Below are 21,296 nucleotides of genomic sequence, written 5' to 3' on the forward strand. Positions count from 1 at the left end.
GCTGGAGAGACCTGGGGGCTGGTGACGTATGAGCACTTGAACGTGGATTATCCAAAGTAAAGGAGGTACCAGGCATGAAACAGCAAGGGCATCACTGCTGAAAGAGGAAGGTGCCTAAGATGTTCCAGAAGGACAACCAAGTCCCCTGTGGTTGCCGTAATCAATGAGAGGAGGGGATGGGGGAAACCAGGGGTCAGACCTGGTGAGCAAAGCCATGGCCAGGATTGGGTTTTATACTGTGAGTCATGTAAGATCATTGCAGGGTTTGAGCAAGGATGGGGTAAAATGGCCTCTATTGTAAAAGATAGTTCTGGCAGCCATGTGATTAGATGGAAGAAGAGGTTAAAGAGGGAAGAGGGGAGACTGAAAAGGTGAAGTCATCAAGGTGAAGTTCGTGTCTTGGTCTAGGGTGATGGCAACGGAGGTGACAGGAAACGTCCATGTGTCCGGATGTGTTTTGAAGGAATGGAGGGAACAAGTTTGCTCTTAGATTGGACGGGAAGTGAGAAAGAGGAGCCCAAGGTGACTGAGAGGGTTTTGTCCCTTCCACAGAGTGAGGAAGATGGGCTGCCCTGGGTTGCCATCATTCCGGGCATGCTGAGCTCAGATGCCAGCTGGGGACCTGGGTGCAGATGTGCAAGAGGCAGCTGTGAGCGACACATCTGGGCTCAGGGGCAGGGCCAGGGCGTGGACAGTCCTGAGGCCGGACCAATGCGGACAGAGCCCTGAACCCTGGGTCCTGCCATGTCAAGAGGCATGCAAGGGAAAGATCCACCTGTTCCTAAAATCCCTGCTGGGGCTGCTGCAGGTTAAAGTGAAAATCCCTGGGGCGCTGAGGACGGCAATCAGTCCACTGACGATGATGCTTGTGAGGCAGAAGCTCAGGGACACTTTAACCATCATTACGATGAGATTACAGCTGCCCAAACAGAACATCCAGGAACCTTAGCTAACTTCTCACTCTTTGGAGTAAATAAGAATCACCTGGTGTGCTTGGTAGGCATTCAGGTTTCTCAACCCTGCTCCAGACCTGTCAACCAGAATCCAGGGGAGGTCGGACTGGGAGACATGCCAGGTGATTCTGATTCTATGGCTACAGTCCATAGGAGCCATAGACATTCAGGAGTTTGATGTGTGTGCAAAAGTGAGGATGCAATTTCACTGTGATGAATAAGGGTAAAGGGCAGAAAAGAAATGTGATTTTTTTTTTCTTCTTTGGTATAACTTTTCATAAACTCACATGTGACAAAAGGTTGGAAATCTTTTGTCACATGAGTATGTCCCATTCATACTAGGAAGTAGAATCTCATTGAAAGGCTGTACAATTGGATTAACATCAGGTGCCCAAGTCCCAGACATTGGCACAGAGATGTCACCCGGGCACCACAAACGGCCAACTTCTGAGGAAGGAAGGGCAGACTTAGGTCTAACCAAGTCTGAAAATGAACCTGAGATTCTGCACTTCTCTCTGACCCTTGGAAAGAGAGCCGAGTGTAACAGAAGAGATGTCTCCCTCATAACGCCCAGCAAAGCTGTCTGGCCTTGGGATCACACGTGGCCTTCTGGGGACCTCGGGCTCCTCCCCAAGGATGGGGTCGAGTGCAGCCTCTGGAAGTTCAGCTCTCTCACCCTCTTGACATTACACAGCCACGGAGGGCTCTTGCCTTCTTTCTTTTGCAGCACTTGCCTGAGCCGGGCTAAGATATGGTCAGCCTATCCATGCAAAAATTTTGAACTTTAGCTATTTGAGAAACTGTACAGAAAAAAAGGGTTGAATACATGAAAGTAGTTAACAGTCACACACTGTACGTGTCCAGAGGTGATGCAGTAGAAGTGCGATGGGATGAAGAAGCCCCCGCCTCCCCAAAATTGAGATCTACTTTAAACCTCTAGACTTTTATTAACCCGTTTATAGGACTACATATAGAGGCTGGAGACACAGGTTAGACGAAACCACAAATATGCAATAAACCCAAACAAGAAAGTGAGAACTTCTATAGGACAAATGACCCAGTTTCTTCAATAAATAAAATGTCATGAAGAGTGTGTGCGTGTGTGTGTGTGTGTTTCAGGGGTAGAAGGTTAAGATTAAAATTGGGTTAAGAAACTTATCAACTAAACCGAGTAAGTGGATCTTGTTTGGATCCTGACTGCAACTTACCAGTTGTCAGAAGACGTTTCTGAGACAACCAGGGAATGCAGACAGACATGGAGGTCAGTTATGAGAAATCGTTTTCCGTTTAGTTAGGTGTGATCAGGAAAAGCCCTTATCTGTTAGAGATACTTAGAAGTATCTGAAGAATGAAATTAAATCATGTCTAAGATTTGCTTTAAAATACTCAGGAAAGGGGTGGGGAATCACAAGGAGTCTGGCAAAGTGTCGCTGGCGAGCGCATGGGGACTCATTATACTAATCTATTATTGTGTATGCCTAAAACTACATTTATAAAAAGTTAAAACAAATCAGAAAGCAGGGACACAATAAAGACCAAAGCCCAAGACTGCGAAACACCAAATCTATATTTACATCCACATATAATAACATAACTTTAAGCTGAAATATATCATAAATAAAACAAGTAATGTCTACGGTTTGACAACTTAAGTATCAACAATTAAAATAAATCAAACTGGAATGAAATAAATACATAAACAAAAATCCAACAGATTGTACCTCTATTATATGTACTGTTGTCTCAAAGGAAAAAAAAAAACACAAAACCAGTAGTATCCCAATAGTTAATACTGATGGACAAAAAAAAAAAAAAAAAAAAAATATTTTGGAGTACAAGGGCTGTGGAAAGAAAAAAAAACTGATATTTTTATGCACTCAGAAATGTGGTTAAAAAGGAGAAATCTGAAAGCCCCCAAAAATTTCAGCATAACACAAATTGACTTGTTTTCAAATAGATTTGGTGATTTTTTTTTTTAAATACAGGTTTAAATTTCAGCCCTCGATTATCATGTATCCCCTTTTAAGATTTATATTTATCATCACAGCAAGCTTTCTGTAACACTCATTGGATTAGGTAAGGATCAGGTCAATCACCTTGCAAATGTGTTAATCTTCAAAAGTAGGCTATAAAAGTGCAAAACTATGAAAACAAACATCTAGATTATGTACATATGGCTCAGCTTGTGAACAGGAAGAAAGGTAAATAGTGTACACTTTCCTGATACAAAGCACTTCATCACGATGCCAGCAGACTGATCTCAAACCAGGTCTCCCTTTTCACCTGGGAGTTAAGACTTTTCTATTGAGTAGGCGTCATGTTGCATAATGAAAACAAACAAAAAAACATCAGGATTCTTTGAGGACATTACCCTTGCTCTAATGGAGAAGGGCAGGGCAAGAAAAATTAACAGTGCAAATTTACTTTTGAAACAGTTTTCTTAATAAACTATTTTGTGGTCGCTAAACCCAGGTACTGCAGAATACACTCAGCCATGGACAGCGGATTAAGAGAACAGAAGTTTAAAACATCTAGTAAGCCAGCTGGTGGCTAGCCTCTCATTAAAACCCAAATTGCATGTACACTGAGAAAAACGCTGCTGCTTCAAAACAACCAAAAATGGGAAGACAACTGAGGTCTCAAAACAGATTACCTCTCCCCTGAGTACCAGAAAACTCAGCCAGCACTCCTGCAAAATCCATGTGTCTGTAATTAACCTGAGTGTGTCCACAGTTAACCCAAATGCCAGACACACCAAGACTTCCAAATGCAAACCTAAAATTTACCCCCAAACTTTCATTTTTTAAAATTGTTTCCAATATATATATAATTCACATGTACAATTTAGTGTTTATATTTTTATATATGAATTTAGGCAAATGCCAAAAAAACCCAGGAACTGTCCAACAAAAATGATTAATTTGATAGAAAACAAATTTCAGTAACTCCACATACGACTTGGTATGCTTACTGAATGTGTGGCTGGCCTACAGAGGAAATGCTTCCCTGTAGATACACGCACTTAAAAACCCCACAAACCATGCCATTCCCTCAGAAAAGGGCTGTGGATCTGGGTCCTTCTCAGATGACATACTGAAATTTGCAGTAAAAGGGCACCCAATTCAGAATGGCTGATCTCCGTACATGCAGCACTATTCATAGGGGGGCCAACGCTTCTGTTAACAATTGTGTTAAGACAACAGACTGCGGAGGATTTCACATAATACAAATCATTGAGAAATTCTTTTTTAAAAAACATACATTTTGAACGAAAAGAGGACAAGTAGCAGAAACATGCTCAAAGAGAGGAGCAACGTCAGAGGAAAGAACACGCACAGTTCTCAACAAGCAGGTTTACAACGTATATTTACAGTTTTACCTGAGGTGCAAGCGTTATATACTTTCTCCCCATCCCACCCCCCAGCCCAAATGATTTCTTTTCAGCAGCGCTCAAGTATGCAAAAAAACTCCACTTCTTATTTGGTCAATTCTAAAAAAAATATTATTCAGGGCAAAATAGAGATGTCTGGTCTCCATTTGTGTACAACCCAACTGTTCCAACTATAGTTTTTATTGCTATTTGGTACAAAAGTTAACAGAACAACTTTACAAAACCGTAGTGTTCCTTATATGTTATATGTACAGTACAATCACAGCTTATTTCAGTAGCTTTCACCATCTGCTTTTTCAAAAGATGAACTAATTCAATTTCATGGAGAGTACATTTATATCCATCAAGACCTAAGGGGGGGGGGGGAAAGGTTTAAAAATGATTAGGATGAAACTAAATACAGTTTACAAAAATCGTAAAAAAGAAAAAAACAAGTATAATAAATAAATAGAACTAACGGGATCTAGAAATGCAATGGGTTCCATTTAAGCTTAAATTTTGTGACCAAAGTCTCAGAAGTCTAAATAAATAAAAGCTGCACTATTCAGGGGATGCTAATATATACTTAACAGTAGTCTAATGAAGATGATTTAACCAAGAACCATAATTTATATCAGACACAGTTGCCAAAGGCAACTGCCACCTGTAAGAAACTCTGGAAGTTTATACCCTATGAAAGGGAAATTCATGGCACGGACCAGGGGTGTTTAACAAAACAAATGACCTAGAATAACCTCCTCCATGAGAAGGATGGTGCATAAAACATGTGTAACAATATTTGTTCAGCCAACATCTATTGAGTTTTATGGCTGAAATTCCCAGCGATGGGCCAGCCACTGAATGAAGGAGGCTCCTCCTCAGCTTAGCTCGGAGTGGAAGCCCGACGCACAGGTAAGATGGGCACAAACGGGTAAGAACCACAGCTCAGACGGAAGACAAACAGGGAAGCCCCAGTTCCCGGCAAACATTCTGCAGAGATGATATGTGAGCTGGTCCTGAAATCTCAGAACGAGGTTGTTTGGCAAAGAGGGTGCAGGAAGGATGTTCCCGGGGAGAGAGAAATGCAAGCAGAGTAGCCCAGAGGCCGCAGGAAGAGGCCGGAGCTGGATAAACAGGACGGTTCCCATCTGCTGTTACGTGCAGTGCAAATCATCTGTTGCTTACAACCTATAAATTTTCTGTTTTCATGTTTTAAGGCAGAGTGGATTTAATCTCATTCCTGTGATGACACCAGTCTCACACCACTGGCATCACCTGAGCGGGAGAGAAGGATGTAGAGCTGCAGAGGCTGATGGGCCCCATGTGTCCCAGTGAAAACAGAAGGAGAAATTCTGCCCTGGTCCATGAGCCTTTATCTCTGTACCTAGATCTAGCAGGTGCTCAGTCAAGAGTCTGCTCCATGGGGATATGGGGGTGGTTTGACAGGACAAGAGTTATCTGGGAGGGAACTAAATCGGTCCACGAGCCCCAATCTTTCCATTCAATTTATTGTTAAAAGCGTCCTAGTGTGACTCTCACACAGACATCATGCCCTCTGCCCAAACTTGGAAGTAACTAAACTAACACGTGTACAACTCCAAGAACACTGAGGCTTTGGGGTAGCTACCGTTAGATGCATTTACCATGTGAACGAAAAAGTCGAAATAAACCTACTTGCTCTGTCCCACTCCCCTCCCCCAACAGATAAGGATTCATAAAGGCTTTGAACAAGCTCTTAAACTGGAGGGTTGGGGCACAGGCCTTGGACTGTGCAGACCTACGACCAAAAGTAGGCAGCATAAGGCGCTGGGCAAGTTACATAATCCAAGTCTCAGTCTCCACATCTGTAAAGTGGGCACAGGACCTCCTAACCCAGGGATCAGCAAACTTTTTCTGTAAAGGGCCAGACAGTTAATATTCTCGGCTTTGCAGGCCATGAAGTCCCTGTCGCAACTACCACCCACCTCTGCTGCTGTGGCACCAAGCAGCCACAGACAATACGTAAAGGAATGGATGTGGCTGTGTGCCAATAAAACTTTATTGACAAAAACAGGTGGCGGGCAGTTGGCTAACCCCTGACCTGATGCTGTAAGAAGGATTAAATGAGCTCATGGCGATAAAACAATTCACTCAACGCCTGGCATGAAACAAATGCTTAGTAACTTCCAGTTGCTATTGTTGTTTTCACCATTGTCATCGCCGCTGATATGCAGAGACCGGGAGGACTCTGTTTTAAGACACTTCAAAATTCAAATTCAAAGCAATTTTACTTCGTATTATTATATTGGATAAGCTAGATGGTTTATTTTCAATTAAGTAAAATCAATACATTATATGTGCTCACCTTTCATCCCCAAAATAGGAAATCAAGTTTTTTTGTCATTTGGTCGATAATGTGCATTCCCAATAAAATTCTCATAGTTCCTCTTCTGTAGCACGCTGCTAGATAAGTGTTGATAGGACACAGGCCTTTTTCCTGATTGAAAAAAAAAAAAGCATAAAAGGGCATTTAGAATTAAGTTCAACAGTTAGTTAAGATGTGTGTGGGTTGTTAGAAGTCAATTTTCAAAATTCCTAACTGATAATGCGACCAGAACACATAAGACGCATACATGTTATAAAGTTACTTACAAAAAAAAAAAAAAAAGTTACTTACAAGGTGAAATGTTTTTAAATGCCATGAGGACATTTCTTAGCACAGAATTTTAAGTCACTAAAGCTAAAATTATCTAAGTGCTAGGTGGTCATTAGTAAAAATTAAAAAGCTAAAAGGAAACAGCAGCATAAGTATTTTAAACCTTTGTGTAGCATGAACCAAAACTGTGTGGAGGAGGAGGGAAAAAAAGACTGATTTACTTGCAACACAGAGCCTTTTCTCTTCAAGTAAAGACACAGTTATGACTCATGTCCATTTTAAGTGCCGAGGAGGGGGAAAAAAAAGGGACGCTTCTAATCAAAAGGCTGCAAAAATTATCTCTTCATCAGAATTTTTATAAAAGTCACTGGAGTGTATGAAAGCAATTGTTTTTTAATTTGCTGTCCCTACCAGATCAACTGGCATCAAGCCATCCTTGATAGAGCATTGTCACCACACACAATCTTTAATTTGAAATTAATACAAACTGAGAGGTTCAAAATGGATTTGTCCCTGTGGGGCGGACAAACCTGCAGAGCTTATGTCTGACAAAGGAAGGCATGGTGGTTTCATCACGTTTTCCAAAGGGGACAGGTCCCCACGACACTCTGATCTACTTTTTTGCAGGCACAGGTATGTGTCAGACACCTCTATGAAACTGTCATGAGTTAGCAAGGGCATTAAAGACACCAAAGTATCAATGAGCGTAATGGACAATACGGGGAAAAACCGTGCTTTTTACAATTCACTTAAATACTTAACAAAGGCTGAAGAAGGCAGTACAGTTCTGTAAGCCTGAGCATCAAAGCTGTTCAAAAGATGCTTTAACCAGCAGTTCTTAGCCTTCTGCACTGGCGGATCAAGGGTCCTCACGGGTATTTACCGAGCACCCCTTGCACCGCCCTGTGCCGGGCACCTGACAGGGCTGCGTATCAAAGTTATATAAAACGCATTTTCTGCCCTGAGTGAGTTCACAGTTTAATAGGGGTGGTGAGACATGGACATAAAAGTACCCCACCTCCGGGCTCCCATCTCCCAGGCTGGGCTGGGCTGGAGCGCTAGACGCCACACACATGCGCAAAGGAGAAAACTAGACCGTGATGAAGTCAGGTGAGCGGGCGTAAATGACACCTGACATCAGACTCCTGGGTCCTCAAGCGCTTTTCATCATCCTCCCAACCAGGGAGAAAATTAAAAGAGCGAGATTTAACACTGGGGAATAAGCTTTCGTCCTGCAGGGCTGAGCTTGGGGGCCCCGAACCACTGCCCAGCCTCGGAACGTCTCGCCCTCCCGGAAGCCCCCGCCTCAAGGATGCCCACCTTCCAGCGCCGGCCCGGCCGCGGGGCCCACGGGGCCGCAGGGGAACAGGGCTCCGGCCGGAGCGAAGGGCTTCTGCGCGGGCAGCACGGCCGCGTCCGCCTCGCCGGTGGTCAGGAAGCGGGGCCGCGCAGGCAGCGCGGTGGGCGGCGGGCACGCGCACTCGGGGGGCAGCAGCGACGTGAGGCCGCGCACCACATGAAACTTGGGGAGGTCGAAGGGCCGCCGGTAGTGGGGGCCGGGTTGGTCCCCGTCGAGGGCTGGCGCCCCGACCCTCGGCCGCTTGGGGAGCGGCTCGCCCAGCTCCGTGCCGGCGCCGCGGCCGCAGAAGTAGTCCCGGGCCGGCGGTGCCCAGGGGCCGTCATTCCTGGGGGTGTGGTCGCTGCAGCCATTGAGGGCGGCGCCCGGGGCGGGCTGGGCCGGGGCCCCGGCAGGAGGCTGAGGCTTGGGCTTGGGCTCCAGCCGCTTGGCTTTATCCGCGGCCGGGGCCGGGGTCGCGCCGGCTTTGGCGAACATCTCGGAAGGCGGCTGCCGGGCGGCGGCCCCCGGCCCCCCAAGGCTCTGCGGCGGCCGGTGGGACTTCAGGTTGCTAGGGGCTAAAGTGCTGGAGTCGATCCCTGAAGTCAGAGGGGCTTTGCCGGGCCCCGCGGGGGTGGGCTTCGCTTTCTCGGGCGGCAGCGGTCTGGGCTGCGCTGGGAAGGCGGGCCTGGGCCTGGGCTTGTACGGATTCGACAGGGGAGGCACATCTTTTCCCAGTAAAGCTGGGGGGCATCCGGTCCGTCGACTTCGAAGCAGAGACTTGTTCCGACAGTTTCTGTGGCTGTCAGGGTTGTACTTATGCTCCAGTCTCTGGTGCATCGTTAGAACCTCTGGATAAAATGTCTTGAAGGTGCAGAACGGGCAGGTGGTACTCGTGGTCACACTTTTACCCAAAGAAGCTGCCGGGCAGCAGTGGGAAGCCCCGAGGGATAAGTTTAAGGGTTTTTCCTGACAGTCTGCGTCGACCTCCGCTTTCTTCTCTCTGTGGCCGACCTGGACGTGATGGGCCGCCCGGCCGTCTGGGTGAGGGGCCACGTCCACTTCTGTTCTGCAGGTGAGGTTGTGTGCCTGAGGTTCAACTGCTGATCTCTTTTTTAACACGTCCAAAGAAGCAGGGGCAGGATTTTTGCTCAGTTTATCAGCACTGTCATCAGCTGTGTTTTTACTGAAATCCTGAGTATCTTTGTGTACTGCTGAGAGGACAGCACTGCCCAGAACGTTCTGAAAGGCAGGGGCCATCCCCTTCAGTTGCTTTGCAGGTGAGCTGCCTTTAACATCTTTGGCACCATCAAAACATCTTTTCAGATTTTTGGTTTGCGCACTGTCGGCGGTTAGAAGTGCATCTTCCGTCTCCTGGTTCTTCCCCTCGTTCCTGATTTCAGCAGCAGCATCAGCCTGCTTGTCCTTGTGGTGTCTCTCCAGGTGATACCGCAGAGAGGTCTTCTGGGCTGCAGCATAGTCACAAAATTCACATTTGTATGGTTTTTCACCTAAAACAAGAAATGTCACTCTATTACAGAAGTTTATGAAAGGCATCGAAACAAATAAGACAGAGAAAATGGGGTCCTTTCCTTTTCCCTTCCTGTCTATTAATCTTCACATCCAGGATCTGTCATGAGTTGTTTGCTTCATCACGCTTTCTACCCCAAATATTTGAAAACGTGAACACGTCTTTAAAAAATTAAAAAGCACACTTTAAAATTATCTCATTTAATCTTCATAACAGCCCTACAGGAGTGAATATTATCCCACTTCTACAGCTAAGAAAATGGGAGCGCAGAAGAGTTAAGTAATTTGCCTAAGGTTGTATGCCAGTGAGCAGAAGAGACGCAAATTCAAGTCCACACAGCGTCCTAAACCATTATGTTACAGCTGCTTCTACAACCTAAAGAAAAGATTATTGGGAATTCCCTGGCGGTCCAGTGGTTAGGACTCCGCGCTTTCACCGCCGAGGGCGCATGTTCAATCCCTGGTCGGGGAACTAAGATCCCACAAGACATGTGGCACGGCCCCCAAAAAATTAATTAATTAAAATAAACTTAAAAATAAATAAATGATTATTAAATATATTCACTGCATTCTAAATCATAAAAATTAATGCGAAAGAGCTGTGGCATTAAAAAACGTTAAAGAGGTTTTAATAAGATGAGAGTTAGGATAAAGGAGTGAGAAATTAACTTCACAACAAAAACAGTTCAATGACACTAAAGGAATCAAAATGACAGCTACAATCAACAGACTACACATATATTCTTAAGCTAGTCCAAGGATCTAGCAGAATATCTGAACAACACAACAACAACAAAAAAATCAGACACAGAACTACATCATAATCCTCTGAACTAATACATGCTGTAAACAAATCTAAGAAGTTCCTTACCTGTATGTGTTCTGAGATGAATATTGAGGTAATAATTTGAACGGAAAAACTTTCCACAATAACTACATTCTCTTGAGGATGTAAGATGCTTTATTTTTCCTCCATCATCATTTTTATCTTAAAACAGAAACAAAAATAATTCATGTAAGAAGATGGCTCAAGTATGTGAATAGGGCGAGCTGACTTAAAGATTCTTGATAGAAACATTTTTGGAAAGTATAAAATAATTTTTATTAGGTGTTGGCTAAAAACATGCCAAATGTTGCTTTGAGGTTGCCTGCAGTATTAAAGCACGTGTGCATCAGTTTTTTTTCTGAGCACAGCAGAGTTCACTGTTAAAGATTCAGTTCTTCATCTGCCTCGATCACAGGACCATTTCATCATAGACTGAAACCAACGGGCAGCTGTCCGCTCTCCCAACAAGTCTGAGACACACAGAACCTGGCAAACTCAAGGTGGACCTGCACACGGGCTGGAATAACCAGCTTCTTCAGAATAAGTAATTTAGAAAACCGAGTCGCCGACCACCAGAGGAAAAGCTTTTTATCTTAAGCTTAAGCAAGTTACCACTAGAGGGCAGTGAGCACAACTTAATCTTTACAGAAAATAAAAAAGCTTGGCCCTGGGCAAACACCTAGGAAAGTTTGTCAAAATTTAGCAACGTTTTTGGAAAGCAGGTTGTATTATCCACAAGCACTCAAAATGTACCTGACAACTCAAAATCTGTCCCCAGATGACACGGGGTTGAACTTTAAACTTCACTCTCTGAGGCCTGATCAGGACAGGGGAGTAAATGAAGGTCCTGGTGGGGCCGCTAATGAGAGGAGGACACAGCAGCCCTCCCAGACAGTCGTGCTGCAGTTAAAGTACTGGCTCGCCAAATGTGGGCGTTAAGTTCTAGATAAACCTCCTCTTATATTATTAAATTATGTCATATTACATACATCACAGTATGACTACAACAGAAGTCGGGTCATCTCTTTAAATTTAGCATAACTTGTCCTTTTGCCTTGAAAAACTGTAATTCCCTACTAAATGGCCTCTTCCTGGCTCCTTCCACATTCCGCAGTCTAGATTATAGATTTCACTGATTTTAAAAAGCAACTTATTAGTAAACCACGGTGAGCCTCCAGGTACAATAAAGACAGGACTATATAGGGAATTCCCCGGCAGTCCAGTGGTTAGGACTCCACATTTTCACTGCCAAGGGCCCAGGTTCAATCCCTAGTCGGGGAACGAGGCACTGCCAAAAAAAAAAAGACAGGACTGACTATAAAATCTCTGTCACCCCTAAACTTCCCTGAACACAATGCAGCCACCTCTAAACCTCCAGACACTCTAAGACAGCAGAGACAACCCTTGATCTAAAAAGGTGTCATGAAGACTTTTAAAAATAATTTACATGAACAACTATTATTAAAGCTATTTATAGCTTAAAGTTAAAGTAAAGTAAAGTAAATTATTTACTCTGCTTTCTGATCTTAAAAGTAAATCTAAAGAAAGCCAGGCTGATAGTAAATAACAGTAAAATAAATCTAGACTAGAAGACCACATCATAATATTAATTCATGAAAGTCCATTCCCTAACGTAGAATGCCCAGCTCTCTTTCTGACAATCACACCCAACTTTGTAGCTGGGCTTGCACCTCACTGCAATTTCCTACTTCCAGCTATGTGTCAGGATTTACAGTATGTTGCATCATATCCAAAACGTTATGAAACGCCTTTATTCTAACACAAAGGGCATGAAACCTCCACATCTACCTGGTTCCTGCTCCTTTAGCACCACCTGTGATTTTGCTGTGCTGCCCTTTAAAGGACTTTTTATAAATAGGCAGTTGAAATCATCCTTGGGAGGTGGAAGACAAGGGTCAATGAACCAATTCTGTAAACAGGGAAATCAGGGCAAAGAAAGGTTAAGCAACACGAAATGGGTCACAGAACAAGGCAGTGGTAGAACCAGACTCAGTGCAAGTCTTGGCGCTCCCAGCTATCATGGGCTATTCTATCTGCCTGCCGACTGGGCCCAAGTTTTCCACCCAGTTCTGCCCACACCACCTACTGGCAGAATGTGACCGGCTAGCTCATGTCTTTCAGGGCACCGGGGCATCTATCTCACAGGCCTAATCACCTCCCCATTACTGCAGGCCCACGAACTGCACTGCCACTAAGAGGAATCACTTAGAAGACTGGAGGGCTGGTTTAAAGTCATGTTTATGATGTCATTAAGACACCATAATGCGTTTTCTAGATTTCTGAAAAATGAAGGTTGTAAGCATGCTAAGTGCTAGGTTTCCTGTCTCCCAGGAAACTCTAAACATGCTAAATATTTGATATGAAAACTGCTGCTCTCACACCCATCCTGTGATCAGAAAAAGAACTGGGCACCGGCTTCAGAGAAGATGTATTATCTGGTCACATTCACCCTGGATCTCACACACGGGGTTCCTAGAGACATCAACACAGTCAAGTTACAATGCAAGAGGCCAGCATATGTTTAAACCCAAGACCAGTCTGTAAACGATACTGTTTCTCTAAGACTAATTCATGTTCTCATCATTCCCGTGTTGATTATGCAGGGGTTTATTCACTGTTCTCCAGCAGCAAAATCCTCTATTCAAAGAAAATATTATTAAATGGATAGAGAAGCTGTGGCTTACGTGAAGATGGGCACGACCTGAACCACAGGTGGAATCCTCTGCCCTAGGTGATGCCCACCAGGACTCAAGAGCCCTAGATGATGCCCACCAGGACTCAAGAGATAGGTCAACAGGCCCTCAGCGATGGCTTCCGTTTCCCATAAACGCCAGCAGTACATTAAAATTTTGACTGAGCAAAAGTGAGATCTTTAAATCATCTTTGGTGTGTTCACATTCTCTTTCCTTTACAAATTATTTCAGTGACTGAGCTGACTGTGAATGAATACTTGCCCCCAGACACGAAGGACAGGGGACCAGGCAGCACCAAATGGCCTAATACTCTTTCTCTGGTTGACAACCATTCCCAGTACTGATCTGTGCCCACAGATATCCGTTTGGAATAAACGTGTGAAAGCTGGCCCTTGATAGAAAGGGAAGTGCACTGCATATAAGGATAACTTGTTTTTATAGATTAAGATCAGAAATGCTGGGAAACTGCAAGGGAAGGCCAGCATCTCTCAACCCTGACACTACTGGCACGGGGGGCCTGCCCTGTGCCTGGGAGGACGTGTAGCGCATCCTAGGCCTCCACTCACCGGGTGCCAGCGGCACACACACAGCAACACAGTGGTGATGACCAAGACTGTCTCCAGACACTGCCAGATGTCCACTGGGGGCAAAATCGCCCCAGCCAAGCAGCACCGATGCACGAGGTAAAACCATGTGTGTCCTGGGACTTCCCTGGTGGCGCAGTGGTTAAGAACCCGCCTGCCAGTGCAGGGGACACGGGTTCGAGCCCTGGTCCGGAAAGATCCCACATGCTGCAGAGCAGCTAAGCCCCGTGCACCACAACTACTGAGCCTGCGCTCTAGAGCCTGCGAGCCACAACTACTGAAGCCCGCGCACCTAGAGCCCGTGCTCGGCAACAAGAGAAGCCACCACGATGAGAAGCCCACGCACTGCAACCAAGAGTAGCCCCCGCTCGCCGCAACTGGAGAAAGCCCGTGCGCAGCAACGAAGACCCAACGCAGCCAAAAATTAATTAATTAATTAATTAAAAAGTAAAGATTGGTTTAAAAAAATAAAATAAAATAATGTGTGTCTCTTGTTAGCAAAGTATGAAATCACATCACTTTTAGAACAGGAAGAAACCTCGATGAGCCTTTTAACTCCACCCTATCGTTACAGAAATGAGAAAGTGAAGGCCCCGAGAGGCTAAGGGACTTACAACAGGGGGATGACACCAGACACAGCCAGGACTCAAACCCACCTCCCCACCCCGATAACCGGCCAGTGTCCTCTGGCACCGAGCAGAGGAGGAACAGTGCACCACCCAGCAGCTTACCCAGGTGGAGCCCTTCTGGAAGCCCATCCTCGGACCCGTCTTCAGAGCCACCTTCTCGATCGATGGCTCCGTTCTCCTCCAGGGTGGGGGGCAGGTCCGGAGAACAGGTCCTCGGCTGCCTGCCGTCCACTGACATGGGCGGCGACTCGGCATCGGCCCTGCGGTCCTTCTTGTGCACCCGAGAGTGCAGGACCAGCTGGTGGTAGGTTCTGAAGGCTTTGCCACACTCAGAGCAATGCGTCGGCTTCTCTTTGTTACTGGCTAACTTGGGGTCCGCGTCCACGGAAGGCACTTCACCGGTGGGGTGTCTGGGCTTCTCCTTATCTTGTGAGACACCTGGACAGCCGCTTTTACTTGTCTTGGACTTCCCAGAACCTTCGGGATGGCTTTTATTCGTGTTCCAAATTTCCCCCAGCTCTTCTTTGTCTGAACAGGACTCATCGTTGTCAGTGCTCCCCTCCTGGCCCGGCTGCTCCTTCACCTCTCGGCACACGGCGACCTTCCCTTTGGTGGCCAGCTGCCAGGCTTGGTAGGTGGTGAACGGGTCCAGCTGAGGTATCCATTTGGCCGGCTTCTTCGCGATCTCAGGGTGAGATCTGGGTCTTAGGTTTAAGAACTGCAGCAACTCTTCCCCCGGAGATGGCATTCCCTCCTGCTGCGTGTCTGTCTGTGAGCTGCGGGTACCGGAAGCAGTGTCTTTGGTGTGCATCTTCCTGTGATCAATGAGACTTTCTTTATTTGGAAACAGAAAGCCACAAACCATGCAGATCTTGTAAGGAGATGAGACGCTCTCGGCCGCGTGCTCCTGCACCACCTCGTTGATGGTCGCCGGGCTCTCCAGGCCTGGCTGCGGTCTGCTCTTGGCCCCCGACTTGCCAGTGTGCGTTCGCATGTGATTCTTCAGAAACCAGGGCTCCTTGAATCTTCTGCCACACACATTACACCCGTAAGTGAAAGAGTCCTTGTGTTTCTTCATGTGGATCTCAACGTCGAAGGCGACTCGAAACGTCTGCCCACACACCTCACAGCTAAGTTCTTCGTTTTCCTTGCAATTCTTATCCTTTGGAGGTTCTGTTCTCACCTGAACTTTATCAAGGGGACTCAGATACTCTGCTTCAACACGCAGAACGGCGGGCTCACAGAGGATAGGCCGATGTTGCATTAAGACGTGTTTATTGAGGTCTTCCGAACGTGTGAAGGTCTGACTGCAAAACATGCAGTCCAAGGGCATATACCCTTCTATCTGGATTATGTTTTTCTCCTGCGTGGCTCTGAAAGGAACAGCGGCGGTCCCTTTTATTGTCATGGCATCATCGATCTCCATTTGGGTGCCAAGAGAATTGCCAATAACTTCTGGTCCATCCATATACATCAAGAGGGATTGAGTTGGCATGTTTCCTGTCTCTTGAGGATTGTATATAAAATTAGAATCTGGGTGAGGAATCTCTGGAGTTGGAATAAGGCCACTTGTAAAGACTTGTCACTCACACGCCCAGCAGCCCGAGGCTTCAAAACTAGAGCAAGTATGTTATAAAAATTCAAAAGAAAGTGTATATTCCTCTGACTTCTTATCTTCAGAAGTCTCAGGAAGCTCAGTGATAAAAACAATCACTGGATCTTTCCACAAACCAGGCAGACAGACTCCCCAGTGCTCAGATTCAGAGACGAGTCAGCACAAGGCATGAGTTCTCTTTGTCTTCATCAAGTGAGTGATTCAGTTGAGCAAGAAGTCAATTCCAGCAACCTGGAGACAAGGGATTTCCAAAACCTAGAGGAAAAAAAAAATAGAAACGGCTAGCTCCAGTCAGAGAAAAGAGAAGGCTGGCCGATGACTCACAGTGGTCCTTCCCACGAAGCACAGAATGTACCTAATTCAGCTGCTTCGCTTTTAACTAATACAGCGCATCCTGTTAAACAAACGTGCTCGTTAATTAAATCATTAGCATTTTATCCAATCAGTACCCTTATCAAACTGCCAGAAATTCATGCAGTTAAACTCAAAACCTGGTACTTTAATGATTTAAATCTAAAATGTAAAGTTTCAGGACAGAAATTGTCCATTTCAGCTGACTATGTTTTAACTGCCACTAAAATGTATCCTTACAAACAACCTGTATAAGTATAGAGACTATAAGAACTGTAAAAAATAACAATAAAAGCACTTTAGGTAAAATTTCAAAAGCCAGAGCTTCAAACTGTCTTACAGACAAAACATACAAGAAACACAAATGCCTAAAAGCACACTCAAAGATTAGCCATACCTAAGTCAACAACATAAGCACAAGAAAATGGGAACCTTTCCTAAAATCCCCATTCAAGAAACACATTTCAGAACCGTTGCTCCTCCTGGCCAAGCAGAACCTTGATATTGATGTATTTTGGTTCACTGGATATTCTGGCCCTCATTCCACTGCCCAAATCCCAGTTTGCTTTTAACAGCGTCAGGCAGGGTAGGGCTTCCTTGTCCAAACAACAAATAAGGAAATACATACACAAAGCTACTCTGTGAATGTACACATTTAAAATAAAATCCTCAACATAGCTGGTTCAACATGGCTTAGTGTTTCAACAGAAAATAGATCCTCTCATTTCTAATCCACCTTTCACATATGCACTAGCCAGGTAAAAAATGCATGAGTTGATTTAACTCTACAGGGTCCGATTTAGAAGCTAATTTTCACTCTTGGAGAAGAATTAACCTCTAAAGCCAACGCCCTCCACCTTTACCGCAAGCACAGGAATTGTTTTTAAATAGTCCCAACCCCCCTTAACTGAAGTCAGTTAATTCTACCCAAGAAAACAAAAAGACATGCAAACTATTCCCACCACAGTCAACGTTATATTAAAAAAAGCACACAACTTTCCTTCTCTCCACTTCCTCAAAGAGCAAGGGCCTGTAGGCTCAGAAGAGGAGGAAACATTTCTTCCACTTCTTTACGCTCAGAGAAAGAAAATTCTCATACTCCCTGTTATCTTTAGTTTTGAGTAAACTACATCTTTAACATGAAGCTTTTCTAAATAAGACTGCAGATCAAAGTTTAGGGTACAGAAAGAATGGACTCAAGTGTTTTCTCTTAATTTCTTAGTCTTTTACTGCAATCACAGGGCAGGATGAACACATGGGCTGCCTACCGGCTGCTGGGCAGGACAGAACAGAACTCTCCAGAGACCCGAGTTCCAGTCCCAGCCAAGTCACAGCCTGGAAGCTGGCACCACCACGTACCTCACCTTTCTCCGTCTACTTAATGAGGGTGCTTAAATTACAGGACCACTTGCCGGGTTCCAAAACTCTGTGGTCCTGGGGTTAGATCTACATTTGTGGATAGACATACTCAAAAGAATATTTAATGATTATGCTAATCAAGATGTTAAATGATATTTGGATCTGTGATTGATAATTCAGGTTTCTGTGTAGTCATTTACTCATTCAACAAATATTTACTGAGTGCTAGTGTCCCAGGTAATATTTTAACTGAAGAAAGTAACAGCACACACTCTAGAAAAGCAGTTCTCAAACCCGACAACACTGTTTCCACTGGCCAACAGCTGAATGAGAAATAGAAAAACTGCTCAATGAGCACAAAGCTATGTGAATTAATTCCAATTTGAATAAAGATTGTCCTTTATTTGAGGTCCTTTCTACTTTGTGGTGCCAAAATACCCTTTTCATAAAACGAAAGAGTGGCAATAGCAGGCTTTTTTTTTTTTTTTTAATGTCCTAATTTGGCAAAATCAAAGTCCCCCAGGTCAGACCTCAACATTATTATTATTTTTTTTTTTTAAGAAATTTGACTAGTCTGTGACATTTTTAAGTTTGGGGGAACTCCACTTTTCTATAAATAATCTTTCCCCAAAAGACACCAATCCTAAACTCAGTATCTGGATTAAACATGATGTGTGTACATCCCTATTATTTCCCACGTGGGGTAACAGCATATACTGGAAATTCCTGTCTTAGAAAGACAGTTCAGTTTCAACTCTATCTCTGAAATGTTAAATATCTGGGTTAAGTAAGTCATCATCAGCTTCCAACACAAGACCTAAAGGATTGGTAAAGGAGGGTAGTGGGAAAAACCTTAGGAGAAAGAAGAGCTTCAGTTTTGCCCAAGAGGGTGAATAGGAGGGAGGGAAGGATGTCCCAGGCCAGGGAATCTTCGGGTGCAGTCAGATGGGGAAGAAGACCCTCCCAGGCAAAACCCAAGGACTTCTTCCTCCAAGGAAGCTTCTGGGACAGATTCTGATGGTCATTAACTGTGCCCAGCTGTCCCCAGCACTAGGGTCACAAGCAATCCTTACTATTCTCCCAAAAGATACAAAAACTATGGGCCATTCCTTTAAAGTAAGATCCCAGGGGCAGAGACCCTGTTGGCCCGGCTCACTGCTGCCCCCCAGTGCCTAGAAAGAGTCCCTGGCACAGGGTGAGGCTCTCAAGAAACACCACATAAATCAGTACAGGTAGAGAATGAGTACGTGTATTTTTGGCCACAGTCACCAACCGTAACTGACTTCATATTAAAATTAACTTGAATGTTCATCAAGACTTCTACACGGCTATCTGTGGCTGCCATCTAATTGCCATTTTCTGCAATGTTAAGAGTATAATAAAAAATGAATCATATATAATCATACCATAAAGTTAACTAGTAGAAGCAAAACTGCATCACTTGGCTTTATAACCACTCTCCTTATGGACCTACCAAACCCAAAATGCAGGGCCTGCTAGGGACATCTCTCTGAGCAAATACCCTCAACTCGACTTAGAAAACTAAATGCAGACAAAACACTTCCTTAAACTATAAATCAATAACTACACACAAAATCAGTCTGCTCAACAAAAATCAAAAATCTTTATAGAGTGCCTGCAATAATAAAGACTTTAATAATAACAGAACTTAAGGAAACCAGACATCGTAACCTAATTACTGGTAACACAGCAACAGGTCACCATCCCAACTGAGGGAAGTGTGCACACACAGGCTCCCCAGCACTTTCGGCGTTTCACGTATGGAGCACACGGACGCCAACAGTACGCCAGTGGCACTGCTGATAAAGTGAATTGTCTTGTCTCGACAAGGAACTGGAGATGGAGGGGGTAGGGAAGATGTTATAAACCAACACCTACAGTCTAACTGCTTTTAGTTTGCAGAAAAGTGAGCATTCTGAACAGGCGAAGCTTATTGAAAGGCACTCAGCAAAAATGTTTTTCAACGTCTAAAACAAGTTTTCTTAACCTTTACTCAGGTTAATGACAGCACTTGACCATCAGCCAGACACACCTAAGGCACCTAAGGCAAGAGGTTATTCAGTATAACCTAATATTCTGAGTGAATACTAGGGTTTAATTTATATTGTGATCACTTAAGTAGATACTTTTTTTTAATTCACCACAACATAAGCTTTGACAAGAATAGACACCATACTGCTACAACCACCTGGAATATAAGTCTGGTGTTCTTTAGGTCATTTATCTCTTTTTAAAGCAGATATTCATCTGTGAGTAAATTTCCTATGAATTCTGCCAATACCTATCGACCTTGAAATTAGCAAATATTGATACTACCCAGTATACAACGCTTAATGAAAAGCACCATAATTTGTGCTTAAGCACAGTAAATTAGAGGTGAATGCCACCTTGCTGACAATGTAACTTGGAAATACTGTTCTTAATGTACAGCTGTACTCAAACTGTCGCCTTTAGAGACCCCACATCCCTACTTCGGCTGAACAGGTTATCTGACATGTCTTGGCATGGAATATTTATTACCACAGTATGGAGCAATAAGGTATTCAGGGTCCTCAAAACCTGTCAAAAACACTTAAAAATTCTATTTATAGTCAAGTAATTTGCAGTATTCCTACAAATCTACTCCCCCTACCACCACCCAAGTTACCTAAGCGTCCAAATAAATGATCACTAAAACATTCAGTCTAAACAAACTACTAGTCTCCAGCCAATTCATTTGTATCCTTTAAACTTCAAAATTATCTCCAAGATGTGGTTAGGAAACTGCCGGTTTTTCTATAGGTTTTCCTTCTCTATTTTGCACATACTGTTTTTTCCTTAATCTGACAAGTGAAGAGAGCTCTACACAGTAATCTACAGTGGCAATCAAAACCTACAACTTTAAATCCTTCAACACTATTGCAAGGAAATCACCAAGGTCACACCCACTGAGCAGCCGGCCAGCCCATCTTTCCTAACATCGCTGCGGAAAGATGTTTAAAAGTTCAGCGAGAGAGAAAGACTAAAATATTCAAAGTTTACATTCAACATTACAATCTATTTGAAAGCAAATGATTGTTCAAAGGCAAAGCTTGGGAAGATCCGATGGGATAAAGGCTCATTTTCTTGAAATTCTGTGTAGGTGCTTGGTGCTACATGGGATTAGAGACCAAAGTAGGATAAAAATATATTCCTACTAGCATATTTCAGCGTCATGATTAAGAACTCTGCCTGATTCCTCCTAAATTAATTAAGCTTGATAAATGATCTTAATATGAACTTAAAGCACCACATATTAAGTTTTAGTTTCAGTATTATCAATATTAAGATACTGTGGCCTGTAAACTGGCTTTTAAAAATTCCATCTTGACGTGAAAAAAAGAATTATAAGGGA

At 44.1% G+C, this 21,296-nt stretch overlaps 1 protein-coding gene across 6 annotated transcripts in view; it reads right to left on the bottom strand.

Annotated features, from left to right (window-relative positions):
• Positions 1–2,508: 2,508 nt before the first annotated feature.
• ZNF217 (zinc finger protein 217) overlaps positions 2,509–21,296 on the bottom strand; it is a 38,633-nt gene continuing 19,845 nt past the window's right edge. For 5 of the 6 annotated variants that reach the window (XM_057529395.1, XM_057529396.1, XM_057529394.1 and 2 more), the window contains 5 exons: positions 14,680–16,447; positions 10,696–10,812; positions 8,279–9,805; positions 6,668–6,799; positions 2,509–4,694 (listed from right to left, as the gene is read on the bottom strand). In XM_057529395.1, coding sequence (XP_057385378.1) covers positions 6,690–6,799; positions 8,279–9,805; positions 10,696–10,812; positions 14,680–16,072 — 3,147 coding nt within the window. In that variant the 5' untranslated portion in view covers positions 16,073–16,447 and the 3' untranslated portion in view covers positions 2,509–4,694; positions 6,668–6,689. The remainder of the gene's footprint in view (positions 4,695–6,667; positions 6,800–8,278; positions 9,806–10,695; positions 10,813–14,679; positions 16,448–21,296) is intronic. The other variant, XM_057529399.1, reaches the window with a different exon arrangement.

The sequence above is a fragment of the Balaenoptera acutorostrata genome, chromosome 15 (genome assembly GCF_949987535.1).
Source record: "Balaenoptera acutorostrata chromosome 15, mBalAcu1.1, whole genome shotgun sequence".
NCBI classification, from domain to species: Eukaryota; Metazoa; Chordata; class Mammalia; order Artiodactyla; family Balaenopteridae; genus Balaenoptera; species Balaenoptera acutorostrata.